This window comes from Dermacentor silvarum, chromosome 2 (genome assembly GCF_013339745.2).
Source record: "Dermacentor silvarum isolate Dsil-2018 chromosome 2, BIME_Dsil_1.4, whole genome shotgun sequence".
Classification (NCBI taxonomy): Eukaryota; Metazoa; Arthropoda; class Arachnida; order Ixodida; family Ixodidae; genus Dermacentor; species Dermacentor silvarum.
Window position 1 is genome coordinate 50,553,643 of NC_051155.1, and position 16,930 is coordinate 50,570,572.

Sequence of the window (16,930 nt, forward strand, 5' to 3'; positions counted from 1 at the left end):
TCTTAAGCACTCGTCAGAATATAGTCAAGAATCGTGTTTCCAATTCATCTCTACGATGTTATATACTAAACATTTACATAACCGTAGCCTGACGAAATATTCTCGTTATTCTTATGTCTTACAGCCACCTCAGCCGTACAGTTTCGGCTACGACAACGTGGACGAGTACGGCAACCAGCAGTTCCGCAGCGAGCAGGGCGACTCAAACAACGCCAAGACCGGCTCGTACGGCTACCGTGATGCGAACGGCCTCTACCGGCGGGTGAACTACGTGGCCGACGCGAACGGCTTCCGGGCCACTGTGGACACTAACGAGCCAGGAACCACCCCTGGTGCCAGCGCCGACGTGGTCTTCAACGCTGCGCCAGTCGTCCCTCCGGTCCCCTCAGCCGATACACAGATTGGTGCACCCGCAGCCTATGCCGTTAGGACAGCCGCACCGTACAACGCTGGTGGCTACAGCGGCTACGGCAGATACGGATACAACCCTTACGGAGGCGCTGCTGGAGTCTACGGATACTCACCGTACGGGCGTCAGGGTTACGTTGCCAGTGGCCCAGCACTTGGCGGATACGCTTACGGCGGCCAATCCCCGTACGGCTACGGTGCCGCCGGCTACACGGCGGGTTACGCGCCGGGAACCAATGGCGCCCCTTCTGGATACGGAAGTAGGCCTTCAGCTCATCACGGATACCGGCGCCGTCGTTAAGGAAACGTTCTGTCTCACTATATGCAAAGTGCAGAAATGACGGTGGGGTTTTCTGAATAAACTGATAACATTAGGACAAAAACGCGTGTCCCAAAATGGAGATCATTCGTTTGGAAACAGCAGGCGAATGTCACGGTCGGAAGTCTAACATTTTGCATGTAAAAAATAACAGATTATTTTCAGGAAACCATTACCTCGTTTCTACTAGCAACACGTGAGCATTAGTGACTATCTCTAATAATGAGTGCATGTGTGGCCTACTCCAAATTTCATACTTCGCAGTAATTCGAAGCCTAAGAGTGAAAATAAAGACATAGGGTTCTTGATTTCTACAGCGAGTAAACGTTTTCTTTTTTTTCCAATCAGCATTTCTTTGTTAGCTCTGTGTAGCAGCCCTCAGGGTGCTAAGAGGCTTCAAACTGCACAGCGAATTTGTTGCAGATATTCGCGACCGGACTAATGCATTTCTCTTGTCAGACTTTATCAACTCTCAATTACAATGGGTAGTGCAATGCGCAGGAACAACCTTTACGGGATTTTATAGCGATTGGGATTCTTTGCAAACTTTAGCTCGTTGCATAATGCATCTAACCTCTTCCACGTACCCAGTGGACCCAAGTTGTCTACTAGATGGGGCCCCCTGGTAAATGCAGGGTGCTGCCCTGTCGAGTGGGCAACTTGGGTCGGGTATGTGCGCGTAGACAACTTCGGCAATGTGCATGTGATACTGGTACGTGCCCACTCTTGACCAATCACCCAAAATGGATATGGCATGTTGACTCAAGTGTTATATGGCGTTAAATATATTGTTACGCGCTATGCCGAGCATGGAAGAATGCGCCAGAAAGACGGTGAAGACGACGATCTGGGCAGCGCTTGTGTTGTTGTTCTGCCATCTTGCCTGCAGCCGTCTCTCTCTGTATATATCTTGTAAATATAATTTTCCTATCCCTTTTTGCTACTCTCATCCCCGTGGCAATATTAACGCTATGGCGCTCAATCTGCAAAAAGATGCCGCCGCGCAGAACGCGGCCGCTTGATGAATAGCCGTTGCAACTCAGTTGCAGAATAATAGGCATAATGCGGTTGCTACGGAGTCTCAACTGGGTTGCAGTGATTACAACGACATATGCTGTGCCGTAGTATCATTCACCACTGTGGTCGCCAGCGAGGTTGCCACTTCGTGAGTCAGCTGATGTGCCCGTATGGTTTTGTGGTTCACTGTTGGCATGGAGATACAAGGGTTATTCTAACAATGATCACCATAACATAGAAAAATAATGTCATCCCCAATTAAACATCCATCTTGAGAAGGATAGCTAATCACGTTAATGTCGGAAATCATGTGCAGAAGATTGATGCACTGGTAATTTCTCTTTTTTTAATTTAGGTGAATATTCTTAATTTTCTATGTATCCGCGTTGTTATACAGGGTGTCCCAACTATCATGCACCAAGATTTTAAAGTATGCAAATTTCACGTAGCTGAACAGAACCAAGGTAATGTTGTTTGGCGTCGCTTGGAGATAGGGAGATTATGTTTTGCATTCCGCCTAAATACTTAATCAGTCTTAATTAACAAATTATCTTCTCAAATGGTATATTTAGATTAAAAGTATCAATGAAAAAACCACACAGCACTATGAAAAACTGCCGATACAGCTTTCTGTTGCTCACTACGTGCTACATAAAAGTGTTTTTCTGATCCTGAAAGAAGCCTGCGAATACGCGTAAAGTGCCTCGGGCGGGCAATCGCGCGGCAATTAGAATATAATCTTGGAATGACAAGTGTTTTGAACTTGTCGCAAGTTTTTTTTTCTTTCGCATTCCGTATGTTAAATGCGTCTGAAAATGATCTATTATAATGCCATATAATTTGAATTAACTATTTAGAAAGCAATTTTCTTCGCTATGTCAATAACGAAGAAGTCCCGTCAGAAATGAAAGCCCAACTGCAGCAGAATTTTATTGGTTTACAGAGTTTCTGCCATCAAACCAATGTTACCAAATAGCAGTGGGCTTTTCATATTAGTAGCCTTTCAACCGCACTTGAGCCGACGATGCGCGGACCTGGTGGTGTCGCTATCATATAAGATTTTGCAGGGTGCCGCGGGCATCGAAAGCCCCACAATAACGTCACCCGCAGAAACCAAGCAAAGCACGCAGTTGCCCGAGTGTGTCGACGGCGAGCTACGTCGAGCTAAAGCCGAAGGTGGAAAGGCTTGGTACGAGACTAGAGGGTGCATGCGCTCGGGTTCATATTCCTCGGCGTTGGCTCGGTGGGTCAAATCTCGAGCCACGTGGTTGGCGACCTCGTTGCCAGGAATGCCGTCATTAGCTCGCGCCGAGATGATCAAGACTGATCTGGTTGGCGGCTTTTGATTGATGATCTTGAGCGTAGTGGCATGAATTCTGCCCCTAGCGAAGTTGTGGCACTCCTGTTGGGAGTCGGTCACTGGATGTCTCTTGCTAGAAACGACGCCAAGCTGTTCTCGACGAACGACACGTTAGCACCGGGGCATTTGCTGCATGTGTGACCTCTGGAGAAGGGAATGTAGACAGAATTAGAGATTATGCAAATTAAAAATCTGCCACACAGTATAGATAACTACGCCCTAATAGCAGTACACACTATACTGGCAATTAAACATTTGCGTCTCTTTTAAGAGGTCTGCCGCGAAAATGAAGAAACGGGTTGTTACAGTAAATTTTGCCAAAGATACGTACAGCGATGTTTGTTTCACACCGGTGAAATATATTCCCGCCTCTCTCACAAAACGAAAGACCGTGCTATAGTACACAGCAGATACCAAGCAGCAGTCCGAACCATTGGGAGCAGCAAGGCAGACCTAAAAATTCGCTGAGTATTCGCGCGAGCGTGCTAGTGAGAACCGGGACCCCTTCTTTGAAGCTTAGTATCCGCTGCTGCGTCGCTAACAACATTCCGCGCAATTTGTGTGCAACGCGCCGCGTACGTGTCCTGTGCGCATTGCACGCTTGCGTCTGTGCAGTGAGCTGTCCTCATGAACGTGCCATTCCTCGACGCGACGGTGCTCGAGTGCGGCGCTTAGCTTGAGGCGCCAATAAGCCGTCTGGCGTTCCTTTTGTTTCTGCAAGCAACGCACATTCGAATCGGCCCAGCTTAAACAGGTATCAGAGAAAGGCGGCGCGTTTGGGTTGCCGCCTATTAAAAGCGTGCAGTATGCCTTAAACGGCAACGTGCCACGTTTGATGAAGATGCTTACTGCGGGTGGGGTGGCGATGGCTGATAAGGCGAGTCCATCGGCGGCTATGAGCTTAGCCGACGTCGCCACCACGCCTCTTCTGATTTATCAAGTGTATCCGTGTAATCACCGCGCCGATGCAGGACTTACCGGTACGCCGTTCTCCGCACATCCCGAAAAGGCGAAATTTGCAGCGCACGGCGACATTAGCCACAACGCAAATTGAGGCGCAGTTAACGACTACGCGAGAAAAGGTGCACACTAGCCGTAAGGTATACGATGAGCCACGACGTATTAAGAATATTTTTAAAAATTTCGCAGTTTCGCTCCAAAGGCGAAGCATCGATTGCGAAAGCAAATTATTACACAACATTACGAACATTTCAATCGAAGCAGCGGCGGCAGCAAGTGCTAGTTTCGTGCTCTTTTGCTCCCGGGAATGCGGTTTGCCTGCAGAACGTGAACGGTGTGCTTAGCATCCTACGCTCGTCAAAGTCTAAATTTTAAAAAATCGGCTAAGTGCTCAAGAAAACGAAATCACTTACCTGTGTGCAGAAGTTAGGCTGTGGCTTTGTTCGCCTTCCTTCCATCATGAATTTTGCCACGCAACTCATCAAAACTGCCAGGCTCGAACATCAGCCGAAGACCAGTAGCTGCGTCAGCGTACGTCTTCAACGGATAAACATCCCACCTATCATCATAGAGCAATTTAACTAAAACATGCGTCATGATGTCCAAAAACAAACAAAAATGCTTCCACCAAAAACCGCGCGGCACGAACCACCGCACAAGTTTAGACAAGTGACTGAGTCGAAAAGCGTTCTCAGCGTGACTATCGTATTAAGGTAATAAAACCTTTTCTACTAAAATAGAAAAGCTGAATGTCCAGCTCAGGAACATAGCCAAACAAGCGCTAGGTATCCCTAACTGCACAAGCACGCAACGCCCAATGCAACTTGGCATACATAACACACTAGAGGAGATTGCAGAAGCGCAAGAAAGAACTCAAATCACAAGAGTATCAAACACCAGGTCGGGTCGAGCCCTACTCCAAGAACTAGACTTTGACGCAGCAATGATCAACCCCCTATATGCAGACCTACCGCTGGACTTGCGCAAACAATATGAAATCAGACCATTGCCCCGCAACATAAACCGTGAACACAATGTAGACAGAAGACTAGGAAGAGGAGCCTGCCTACTCTGGACCATTCGCAAAGAAAAGCGAAGAGTGTGCTTCGTAGACGCCGCCCGACATGTGGACATAAAAGCTTTCACTGTTGCACTGGTAGACAACAAAGGCAGAACCATCAACTCAGCCACGGTCAACACAGACAAACCAGAGGTGGCGGAGCAAGTAGCGATCGCTCTTTCACTAATTGATAGAAGTAGACGATATATTTATAGCGATTCACGAAGTGCAGTCCGAGCTCCTCAGAAAGGTCCAATATCACAACTAGCATTACACATCATCAAAAAGAGCAAGATCTATTACCACTCCTTATGCTGGTTCCCAGCAAAACCAGGCAATATCGAGAAGGACACCCCGAATCTCAACGAGATGGCTCATAAGAGCCCGCGAGAACTGACCATCCGCGGCGCCACCTTCGAGGGTACAGACCATTTCCAAGAGAACAGGGATGCCCCTCTACATACAACGAGCTCACAAAACATTTCTATCTCAGCCGAAGAGAATTTAGCACCCCACATCAAAAAGGCCACAGGCACAAGGATACAGGAACTACTTTAAGACTACTACAAACAAACACTAATCCTACACCAAGAAGACTACATTTCTACATGGCAGAAAAATATCCTAGCACAAAGTGTGCAGACTGCAATGCACCACTTGACTTGGTACACATGCTCTGGTCGTGCAACCGAACCAATGAAAACTTAGCCAAGGATCGGGACAGGCTAAAGGAAGCGATTCGCAGCCCGTACCTGACCGAGTAACTATTGGCTGTCCAGCAAGCCCACGACGCGGCCAGAAAGTTCTGCCTGCCGGTCCCAACGTGGGAGCAGCCCACTTAATGAGGCAACTCACAACTTGCAGGACCTAATAAATGTTTTTCTTCCTTCCTTACTACTAAAATAACCGCTAAAATCTATAAGTAATAATTGATCATTTTTGTTCATACAAAATATCATAAATTTGGAGGACAACCTAATTTTTAGCGTAAACAATGAATGATACAATTAACAAAATTGCGACTAGGAAACTAACGGCACACCATGGGTGCTGTTGCAAAAGAGAGCTCAAAACAAAGCCACAAACGCGCGCACACACTCAAACACTGGTTTGGCGTTCATTGCGTCACCTGTGAGTAAAAATTATTTCTAATTTCTTTATTTTTACGAAAAATAACTTGTTTAAGTAGTTTGCAACATCTTTGCAGATGACGCGGTGCGAAGTAAGGTATAATGTGGGCGCATATAACTGTTGTTTTATTTCTTTCATTTCTCTTTGGCCTCCGTTTGTTTCACTGAACATACGAGAGATGCAGGCTTGGGATGCTTCCATGGCGAGAATTTTATCGCATGCTTCTGCAAGGCGAGTGTCGGCAGCAGCCGTCGAGGCAACGTACAGACTCGTACTGTTGCGGATGTTGCTGAATTTGAAACTCTTTCAACGCACTGTGATCTCAAAGCACGTTTGTTGTTTGATCTCTAGTACCCCGGCCGTCGGAAAAAAATATAATTCATTTCGAGATAAATGGTGCGGCACAGGAAATTCGAAGACCTTTCAAGTGTATGTTTAAAGCCTCTGCACGCTTGAATCCCACGGTTCCCACAGCGCGTCCGATGTCCAAAGTTAGCGTCATAGCTTGTCGTCGCCTGCCTTGTCGCCACCATCCGCGCTGCCGCCGTGTCTACTTTTGGGAAACTACCCATGCACGCAGTCACCGTGTTGGCAAGTGAATTTCACATTATTTTGCTGCCTAAAACGTGCGCATTTTGGATCGCACTTATGGCTATGCCATCTGCTGTATGTTGAAACGACTATGGCATTTGTTCGCCGGCGAACAAATCACTCGTGGGCGATCATGAAGCTGGTTCAACGTCGCAGTTTCTACGTAGCGTAAGCGGCTACGAAAGCGGGCTGGTCCCGCACATAGTACAGTCTAACACGGCGCCTCAAAGCCAGTGTTGCCAGGTTTGGCTATATATAGCCAAATTTGGCTACGGGAAAATTTTTTTGGCGTCGACTTGGACGAGTTGGCTATGTGGCTATATTTGGGCGACTGAAAATCTGCGACTTGGCTGTGTTTGGGCTATCAGTGGCACCCTAATCCACGATCGAGAGGTGGCTCTGATCGGGTAGAAGCTAATCTCGAAGGCTCTGTTTTAGCTGGCTGAGCCGGCCGCATGGCTGTGCGTGTGTGCGAAATGACCCTCCCCCCCCGCCTTTACTTCCCTCTCTGCGCCGTTGTCTGGGCCGGTGGCTTTGATCTTTGATTTTAACTTACACCCTGCTTGACCGTTAGGCACCCAATCCCAGGGCATCGGAATGAATCTGGGAGTAGTGGGTTTTTCACAGTACACTGTACTAACATGGCTATGCTCAGAAAGGGAGAGCAATAACATAGGGTCGGGGCCGTCGGCCGATCGTGGCGCCGACATGAGAGAAGAAAAGCACGGGTGGATGACACGCGCCAGTTTGTTCATGGCCATGACTTCCGGATGAAGTATCGCGCCGGGCACAGCTTTCGACCACGTTTCTGACGCGAAGCTTTACTGCCATTTTCTCTTTCCTGCTAGATGAATTTTCCTTCCTGCTTAGATTCGAGATTCATTTCGATACGTTGGACGTAAGACCGGATCCTCCACAGAGAGGAGAATTCAAACATGGGGAAGTGGGCCAAGTATGCGAGAACATATAAAAAATAATGGGAGCAAGACCCCGAGCCAAAGGTGGGTTCTGGTGCTCTTACTTCTAGTTGGTTTGCCCGTAACGTCATGGATGCAGATACTCATTCTGCTAATATCTAAACATGTTTGCCACGAAGACATCAGAGCACCACGTCACATGAACTTCAGCCACCGTGTTTGCTTAGCTTGTGAGGTGTGCTGCTGGCTCGAGGACGCGGGTTTGATTCCCGACCACGGCTACCGCATTTCGATCAAGGCGAAATGCAGGAACACCCGTGTATTTAGATTTAGGTGTACGTTAAAGAACCCGAGGTGGTCAAAATTAATCCGGAGTCTCCCAGTGCGTCATGGCTCCCATATCGTGGTTTTGGCACGTAAAACCCCAGAAATTATTAAAGTTTTAGAATAGGGACCTCAAACGTATTTGGGCCCCAAAGAAATAGCGTTGAAGCCACTGCGCATGCGCAAGACGGAAACTGTGTTTAGGTTTAGCGTCGGGCACGCTATTTCATCGATTTAGTGGGATCCTCAACAGCAGCCCCAAAAGCTGCCCCAAAAGCTTTCGTCAACAAACATGGCGGCGCACATTTAAGCGACGGCTCTAACCTAACACAAAACTGGGCTCGATTCGCGGTAATGCGTGAAGTTCGTAGGCTAGAAGAAGTGACGGCGGTTATCGCTTTCTCTCAACTAGCATGTGTAATGAAGATTGATTAATTATACGCCACTGATTCCGAATTAAATTGTCGATTTCATGGCTCGTAGGCCTATCACGGATTGACTTGGCTGGGTGAAGGTGCGTAAAGTTGATTACTCAAAACTAAGCGCAACAAGTTGCATGCTGCTAATAGAATACGTTCTAAAATGTAATTAAACGCGAAAACACGAAAGTCTAAATTTTCTTATCATGAAATGGTATCTTTAATTTTAATATTTATAACATCTTTCTTTTGACGCCATAGTGACGCTGCAAACGCAACACGCTATCGGCAAACGCAAAATGCCTATTCCAAAACTCTTCATTCCTGCATGCCCGAACGCTAACACCCGCAAATTCCTCTTTGGGACCCCTAACTTTAGGGGCCCCTATTCTAAAACTTTATTAGCCATCAACATGGATTCCTATTTGACAGTAACCGGTTTTCACAGCATTACCACTGTTATCAATTTGTTGTTTACCATTGCTCTTTGTGCGCCATCGCGGCTTTTACCCTTTCGAGCGAGGTAGTCGGGACGTGCACGTCACCGAAAACGACTGCGCGCTTCTTACACTAGTGTGCCGGTTTGAGCAGTAATGTTTTAAAGCTCCGGTTACACCGATTCAGACAGTGAGTGGCATCTGCTGTCTGTCCCTTTTCTTAACGCATGTTCTTTGCATGCTAGAGACCTAAGATGGCGGCCAGGTTTATGTCAATTGACACTAGAGCTGCCCTACACTAGAGTGTGTGTCCCAGCTAATCCGGCACAAGCTAATTGAAAAACAAAAACAAAAAAATAGAAAACAAGATACAACAATACGACAAATAACGCGAGATATCGTAGCACGAAAGACTTGCTTTAGCTCTTCAAAAAAGAAGCCATGAGCCCGTCGCCATCGCAGATCCCTGGACAGCTGAACTTCTACGCCGTAGGCAGAGATGACGTGAGAGATTGATGATGCTAAACATTATTTTGCATTCACGACAGCTAAAAACCAGAGTTTGTAGTTAATATTACTGCAAATAACCAAATATAATAACTTAGTACTATCTGTCATAAAATAAAAGCACTGATTTCACCTTCTGCGGTGATTCGCTGGAACTTGAGAGCTTCCGCGCCCAACCAAAAAGTGTTCTTGTCAAGCATGATGTCTCTGTTGTTGATGTAAAATGCCGACCGTGACGGCGGCACAGACATTTTGTTATGACGGGTTGTGCAAAAAAACGATTGCTGTAGTCGAATGTGAAAATGTATACACAAATAAAATTGCAAATAAAAATGGCTATATTTGGCTACGAAATATTTTGCACTTTTTTTCTGTTTGGCTACATTTGGGCTACAACTTCTCTAGCTTTTGGCTACGCCGCCTCGTCGGACCTGGCAACACTGCTCAAAGCGCGAGCTGTCGCAAGAAGACGAGGAAGTGGCATGGGGGGCGCGCGCCGAGCATTCAAAGAGCTGACGGCTATTGGAACGAGAGACGTGTGCGTGCTATCGTAGCCTAAAGGTTGGAGCACCGGGCTGCTGTGCTCGACGGTCAACGTCAATGCCAAAGTCGGTCACATATTGTTTTCTTTTTACGAAAGCGAGCCAAAACAAGAACCAACTTACCTACCGCAAAGTGACAGGAATGAGGCAAAGAATGCTTCTTAATAAAGTTTTCAAATGTTGCCTTCATACGCGCGGCCTAATTATTATATGCTGGACTCAACTGCTACACAACAAAAAACAACTACAAAAATCAGCACAAATTACCCAATAAGTTATCTATTGAGAAACTCTCACTGGTAATATCATTGTACAACTGTTTAGCGAACTCGAACACTTTTGAAATGTTGTTGAAAGTCCGTTGATTGATCAATTACCCAACAATACGTCAATGGTAAATCAACAGTCATTTTTGTACGGGAGAGCACCGCGCATTGTGTTTTAGACACGCTAATATGGCGAGACTGACGAAATAATAAGTTGCTCTCTTTAAAACAAGTGAGCAAATTTGGGCACAGGCTGCCTAAAAAGAGAAAGCCTCATTCAACGACTGGACATTATTGAGCAGCCCCGTGCGTTCGTATGGTAACTGGTGCATCTGGGAAACAACCAAGGCATTCCTACACAACATAATCTATCCGAAAAATCCTCAAGTGCATCGATATCTCTTTCTCGAGACTCCAACAGGCATTGTTATTACTTATGTTAGAACAGAAACGAATATACAATAGGTTCAAATAGTCTTCTTCTTTCTATGGTTTTACGTGCCAAAACGCGTTCTGATTATGAGGCACGCCGTAGTGGAGGGCTCCGGATAATTTTGACCACTTGTGTTTCTTTAACGTGAAGTTCAAATAGTAAATGATGGAATTAAAGACTTGAGTCGAATAGCAAATACTTTTTGATCTGTGTTTGAAATGTCTGTAGTGAAGACGAATGCCCAGCGCTGCAGCCAACCCCAGCAATTCCGGACATCGCCTTTAGTTCACAGATTTTACACCACGTGGCGTACGGACCTTTAAGATTCGAAATTCGCGCGATGACGCACGAAGTGTACTGGACGACAACAGAACACACGTTTTAACAATAAAAAAACGGAAAAGAAAGGGACCGCTGACCCCGTCGAGCACGGACGAGCGCGAATCAGGAATGGCTGATCTGATAACCGCCGCGCGTATGAGAGGAGCGGCCAGCTAGTCTACTGTGAATCAGCAGTTTTGCTGCTATTGATAGGCGTTCAAAGGCTCAGTCCTGCTTCGAGAAAGCAGATGCAGAACCTTGAAAGAGCGGCTTCCGCCCCCCCCCCCCTTTTCTGTCCATCTTTTCCTCGTCCAACTTTTTGTCCGATCGAATGTAAAAAGCAAAAATGCCATTTTTTCGTTTCATTTCTCGAAAGCTTATTCTAAAATAATAATGTAAGCTTGCTAAATGGTGGTGATGAGCGCATGTTTCAGGATATGCAGTCGCATGATTGATTCCCTTAATCTCGGTTGGCCTCAGTTTGCGAGTTCATTTGCGCATTTGCCTGCAGGTGCCTGGCTGAGTTATGTTCACTGCCACGGAATTTCCGTTTTTCGAAGGCGAAAGCCTTAGGTGCATGGCTATATTTTCGGTGCCATTGGCGGTGACCTTGGTGAAACCGCGCCGTAACGAAAATGGCCGACGCCACAAAGAGTAAAATCACGTCAACAAATGCTCGGATTGACGTCAGTTTTCTCAGGGAGGTTCCTGTGGACAAAGTAAATTAGTGGTTTTGTAAAGAAAATTTGGTACATTTCAGCCGAACACCTTTTCTAAGCTCTTGGTATGCGACGGGTGTAAATGCAGAAAATCATCTGTAACTGGTCAGTGTTCGAAGACCTCCTTCACTGCACAATGGCATAGCCAGAAATTTTGTTCGGAGAGGGGAGGCTCACGTTGCAGCGCGGCCTCCTCCTCATAGAATTTGTCGAGGAATCAAATACACCAATAATAACTGCATTGTCATTGCCAATGTCATTGTATATTATAGGCTTTAAACAAACTACCGAATGCTACCCACTGTCAAGCAAAATATGTATTTTTTCATAAAAGAATATATTCGTATGTCCCAAAAATTGTGGAAGAAATAACGGATATCAATGCTATCGCGTTTTTGGTCTATTTAATAAGTAATGAAAATATCACACGAACTTTAGAACTATATCAGTTCCAAACCAGCAAAACAGTGCATACAGCTGGTGTGAAAAACGTAAAGGCCATGAAAAGAACAAGTTGAGCACAAATATTTTGATAAATCTTTGTCATCCACGAACATTGTTTACGTTTTTGTAGAGTCGCGAGCAGAAGTTTGGAGACCATGGCATCAGCAAAAAATTTAAATATATTCAAGCGCAGTTGCGCGGCCCCGAATTGGCTTAATACGTTGTATTTATCCAACACGCACACCTAGGCTTGCGCTTTTGATTTCAGCCGGAATGCCCAGGCTGCGAAGGGAAAAAAAATAAAATCGTGGCAGCAGAGAGGCTCGGCCTTTCTGTACCGACGTGGGAGCGGCCCGCTACGTGCTGACGCGCGTTCCGAGGGACCGTAATAAAGTTTTATCATACCATCATACCATACCTTTGGTCCACAAACTTTTGCTCGTGACTGTACATATGCAACGGCCAGGGAAAAACCTCGATGACGCTGTCCTTCGTTGAATTAGATTGTGCATGAGCAGTTGTTACCGGTCGTGTATTGTAATTACACCGATAATACAGTTGCAACAGTGAGTACATGTAAGAAGGTGGAGTTCTGCAAGATGTATATTAGAAATACGAAAATAGAATGGAATATACAAATGCGAAGATACAAGTTTATAAAGGGCACAAAGGTGTCACTGGAACAAAATGCACTGTTTGCATACACAAAGCCTCGCAACAAGATGTTTAAATATATGTATAAGTTTCCAATAAATCTACGTATTTAAGCAAACGTCACTGTATGTAATGCGTCAAACAAGACAAATAGACATGTTGTGCAGTCACACATAGTAGCTCTACGCATAGAAAGACAGACGATCCAGGCAAGAACAAAACTATGATCGCAGAAATCATGATATGTTCCGGAAGGACCGCCTGTTGGGCTAGCTGGTCTTACATAGTTACTTTCAGTTTGGCAGGACAGTTTGGTTCTCCTAGAAGCTGACAAGGAAGGTGGATTTGTTGTGATGCCGAAAGGCATGTTCAATGAAAAAGCCCAAGCGGCAGTGGACAAGAACTTTGTGGCTGTTTAGAAAAGTGCAGTGAGGGTTAAGACTAAGTTCATCAAATTTTTTAAGGACTTGGAATTGAATGCTCGTGCTAGTGCTATTGAATGAATGTGTGTGGTTTAGTGGCGCAAGGGCCAGGTATGGCCAAAGAGCGCCATGCCAGTGTTTGTTAGTTCGCAGTGAAGTGATGAATTCTGAGAAGTAGATGTGACGGGGCTGTAAAGGGGCCTAAAAATAATCGCTGTAAAGTGCGTAAAATATACATGTACTAAAATCATGGCAATGACTAATGAGGTGTACTATGCAATGAAGAATGCATTGAGAAAGCATGACACGATATTTAAAATATTTAAGATGCAGTGATTATTAAGAAGCACTACTGCCTAGACAGAGCCCTTGAACCACAAGGGCCTGGAGGCATGTGCTATAAGAAACTATCACAGCGGCATCCTCTGGAGAGAGGATGCGCTACGAACTAGTTGGGCTAATAACATGCAGGACCACATCGTTCAAGAAATCGACGACTGCTTTGGCATTAAAAATCGGTTCTTCGCCAAGAAACATAATGGGGTGAAGCGGGACATGATACCGGTACGCTTGTGAAAAATATTTCTTCCTTTCTGTTTCGGCTTCCCGGCACTCCACGAGGACATGGAGGACAGTCAGCCTCTCACCACATCTACCCCAGGTTGGTGGTTCACTACCAGTAAGCAAAAAATTGTGGGTGCCATATGTATGTCCTATTCTGAGACGACAGAATAGGACATCAGTTCGTCGTGTTTTCGTTACGGGAGGCCAGAAACCTAACTGTGGTTTAATGAAGTGAAGCTTATTATTTATTTCAGCGTCCCACAAGCGTTGCCAGTGGCTTCGCAGTTTCTTTCGCAGGAAAGGCTTCAAATCTGTTGCAGGAACAGCAGTTGTAGGGTTAATAGCCTGAGATATAACAGATGTGGCCATTTGGTCTGCTCGAACATTACCTTCAATGCCTCTATGGCCTGGCACCCAGCATATAATCACATGCTGGTTAGATATATACGCTTTACACAGAATGGAATAGAGCTCATCAAGTACAGGGTTTTTGTGTTTACAGAGTGATTGCAATGCTTTCACAACACTTTGCGAGTCTGTAAATATGATAGTCTTTTTAAGTTTTGATTTCATTATATACTTTACAGCCGATAATATAGCATAGGCCTCAGCCGTGAAGATACTTGTCTCCGGGTGCAGCACACCGGATACCGAAAACGATGGACCGATGGCTGCATAAGTTACCCCGGCATGTGACTTGGAAGCGTCTGTGTAAAACTCTGTACACGAGTATTTAGATTGGAGTTCTAAGAAATGGATTCTAATGTGTGCCTCTGGCGCGTGTTTAGTGACCTCTACGAACGATGTGTCACACTCTATGAGCTGCCACTGCCACGGCGGCAACAGTTTCGCAGGAGCCATAGGACATTGCTCAAGCAGTGGAACACCCATTTCCTCACTAAGATTCCTCACACGCAAAGCGAACGGCTTTCTCGCTGCATGTCGATTATGGAAGAGTGTGGCAGCGGTCACGTCATTTATAGTTGAATAAGAAGGATGTTCAATGTTTGCTTGTATTTTCAGAAAATATGTAAAACTGCTGTATGACCGCTGCAGATGAAGTGACCACTGATTCGACTCTACGTAGAGGCTCTGGATTGGACTTGTCCTGAAAGCACCGGTCGCGAGACGGATACCCAGGTGGTGGACGGGGTCTACGATTTTTAACGCACTTGGCGTTGCAGAATTGTAAATTATTGACCCGTAATCAAGGCGTGAGAGGACAAGACTTTTATACAAGTTAAGCAAACACTTTCGATCACTACCCCAAGTCGTACGCGACAGAAGCTTTAAAAGGTTCATTGTCTTCAGGCATTTTGCCCTCAGATGCTTAAGATGGGGAATAAATGTGAGTTTATAATCTAAAATGATTCCTAAAAACTTGTGCTCGCTGCTCACAGAGAGTGCGTCTCCTTTGATTGCAATACTTGGGACTGGCGTTACGCCTCTCTTGTTAGTAAAGAGTACGCACGTGCTCTTCTGGGCATTTACTTTGAAACCATTTTCGTCTGCCCATTCGGACAATTTGTTTATTCCAAGCTGCACTTGTCGTTCGCAGATGGCAATATTGCATGACTTGAAGGCTATTTGCACATCGTCGACATAAATTGAATAAAACATTGTGCGTGGAATGACTTTGTGCAGGGAATTCATTTTTACAATAAATAGTGTGCAACTAAGCACGCCTCCCTGTGGCACACCGGTCTCTTGGGTGAATGACTTAGACAAAGCGTTGCCCACTCTTACGCGGAATGTGCGATTAGATAGGTAACTTTCGATTGTATTTAACATGTTGCCACGGACACCCATCGCCGAGAGATCTCAGAGAATGCCGTAGTTCGAGAAACACTGAGAGGCAGAACTGCTTATGTATAAAAGCATCCCTGATATAAGACTCAATGCGAACAAGGTGGTCTGTTGTGGACATACCTTCCCTGAAACCACATTGCAAGGGGTCTAGTAGTTTGTTATATTCAAGGAAACAGATTAAGCGCCTGTTTATCATTTTTTCAAATAGTTTGCACAGGCAGCTTGTTAGCGCTATTGGCCTATAGCTGCTGGCTAGGGATGGGTCTTTGCCTTGTTTAAGCACGGGGATGACTATAGCTTCCTTCCACGAAGACGGGATATACCCATCCGCCCACATGGCATTGAAAAGATACAGGAGTGTTTTCAGAGTTTCAGGATGTACGTACTTAATCATTTCATATATGACACGATCACCACCTGGCGCCGAGTTATTGCAGCAAGCGAGGGATGCCTTAAGTTCAGTTAAAGTAAATGGATAGTTGTAGGCCTCACTCGATGATTCTTTACGTTTAAGGGGCTGGCGCTCTTCGCGTTCTTTGATCCTCAGAAATGTTTTTGTGTAATGGGACGCACTGGATACATGTTCGAAGTGTTCGCCCAGACAGTCTGCCTGGTCCTCCAGGCTCTCACCTTGGGTACTGACTAAGGGGAGTGGGTGTACCTCCTGGCCTTTTAATTTATTTACTCTATTCCACACTTTTGTCTCATCAGTGTAAGAATTTATACCAGAGATGTACTTTTCCCAACTCTCCCTTTTAGCTCGTCGACGCGTTCTTCTACCCTGGGACTTTATTTGTTTGAAAGTAATCAAGTTTTCGGCAGTTGGTGAGTCGCGAAGTCGTACCCAAGCCTTGTTCTGATTTTTCCGGGCTTGTTTACATTCTTCATTCCACCACGGAATGCGGCGTTTATTCGCAAGTCCGTTAGTTTGACGGATGCATTTCGTGGCAGCGTCAATTATAAAGGCAGTTATATAGGCCACAGCGTCTTCTATATTAAAGGAGGAAATATCATCCGTGGTTAGATATGTAAGTTCCCGGAAAAGTTCCCAGTTACCCGTGTCAACCTTCCATCGGGGAATGTGTGGTGAGCATATATCTTGTTTTGTTAAGTTTATTATAATTGGGAAGTGGTCGCTCCCAAAGGGGTTCTTGAGAACGGACCACTCCAGGTACGGAATTATTGTACTCGACACGATACTTAAATCTATAGAGGAGTATGTATTATGCGCCACGCTGTAGTACGTTGGCTCTTTCTTATTAAGCAAACATGCTCCTGAGGAAAAAAGAAAGTTTTCAATTAGGCG

General features: G+C 45.6%; 1 protein-coding gene across 1 annotated transcript in view; it reads left to right on the plus strand.

The window, feature by feature from the left end:
* Window positions 1-1,339: 1,339 nt before the first annotated feature.
* Window positions 1,340-16,930, plus strand: part of LOC119440017 (shematrin-like protein 1) — a 49,566-nt gene continuing 33,975 nt past the window's right edge. Inside the window, exon 1 of the mRNA XM_049662712.1 lies at window positions 1,340-1,396. Within this exon, the coding sequence (XP_049518669.1) occupies window positions 1,340-1,396 (57 nt within the window). The remainder of the gene's footprint in view (window positions 1,397-16,930) is intronic.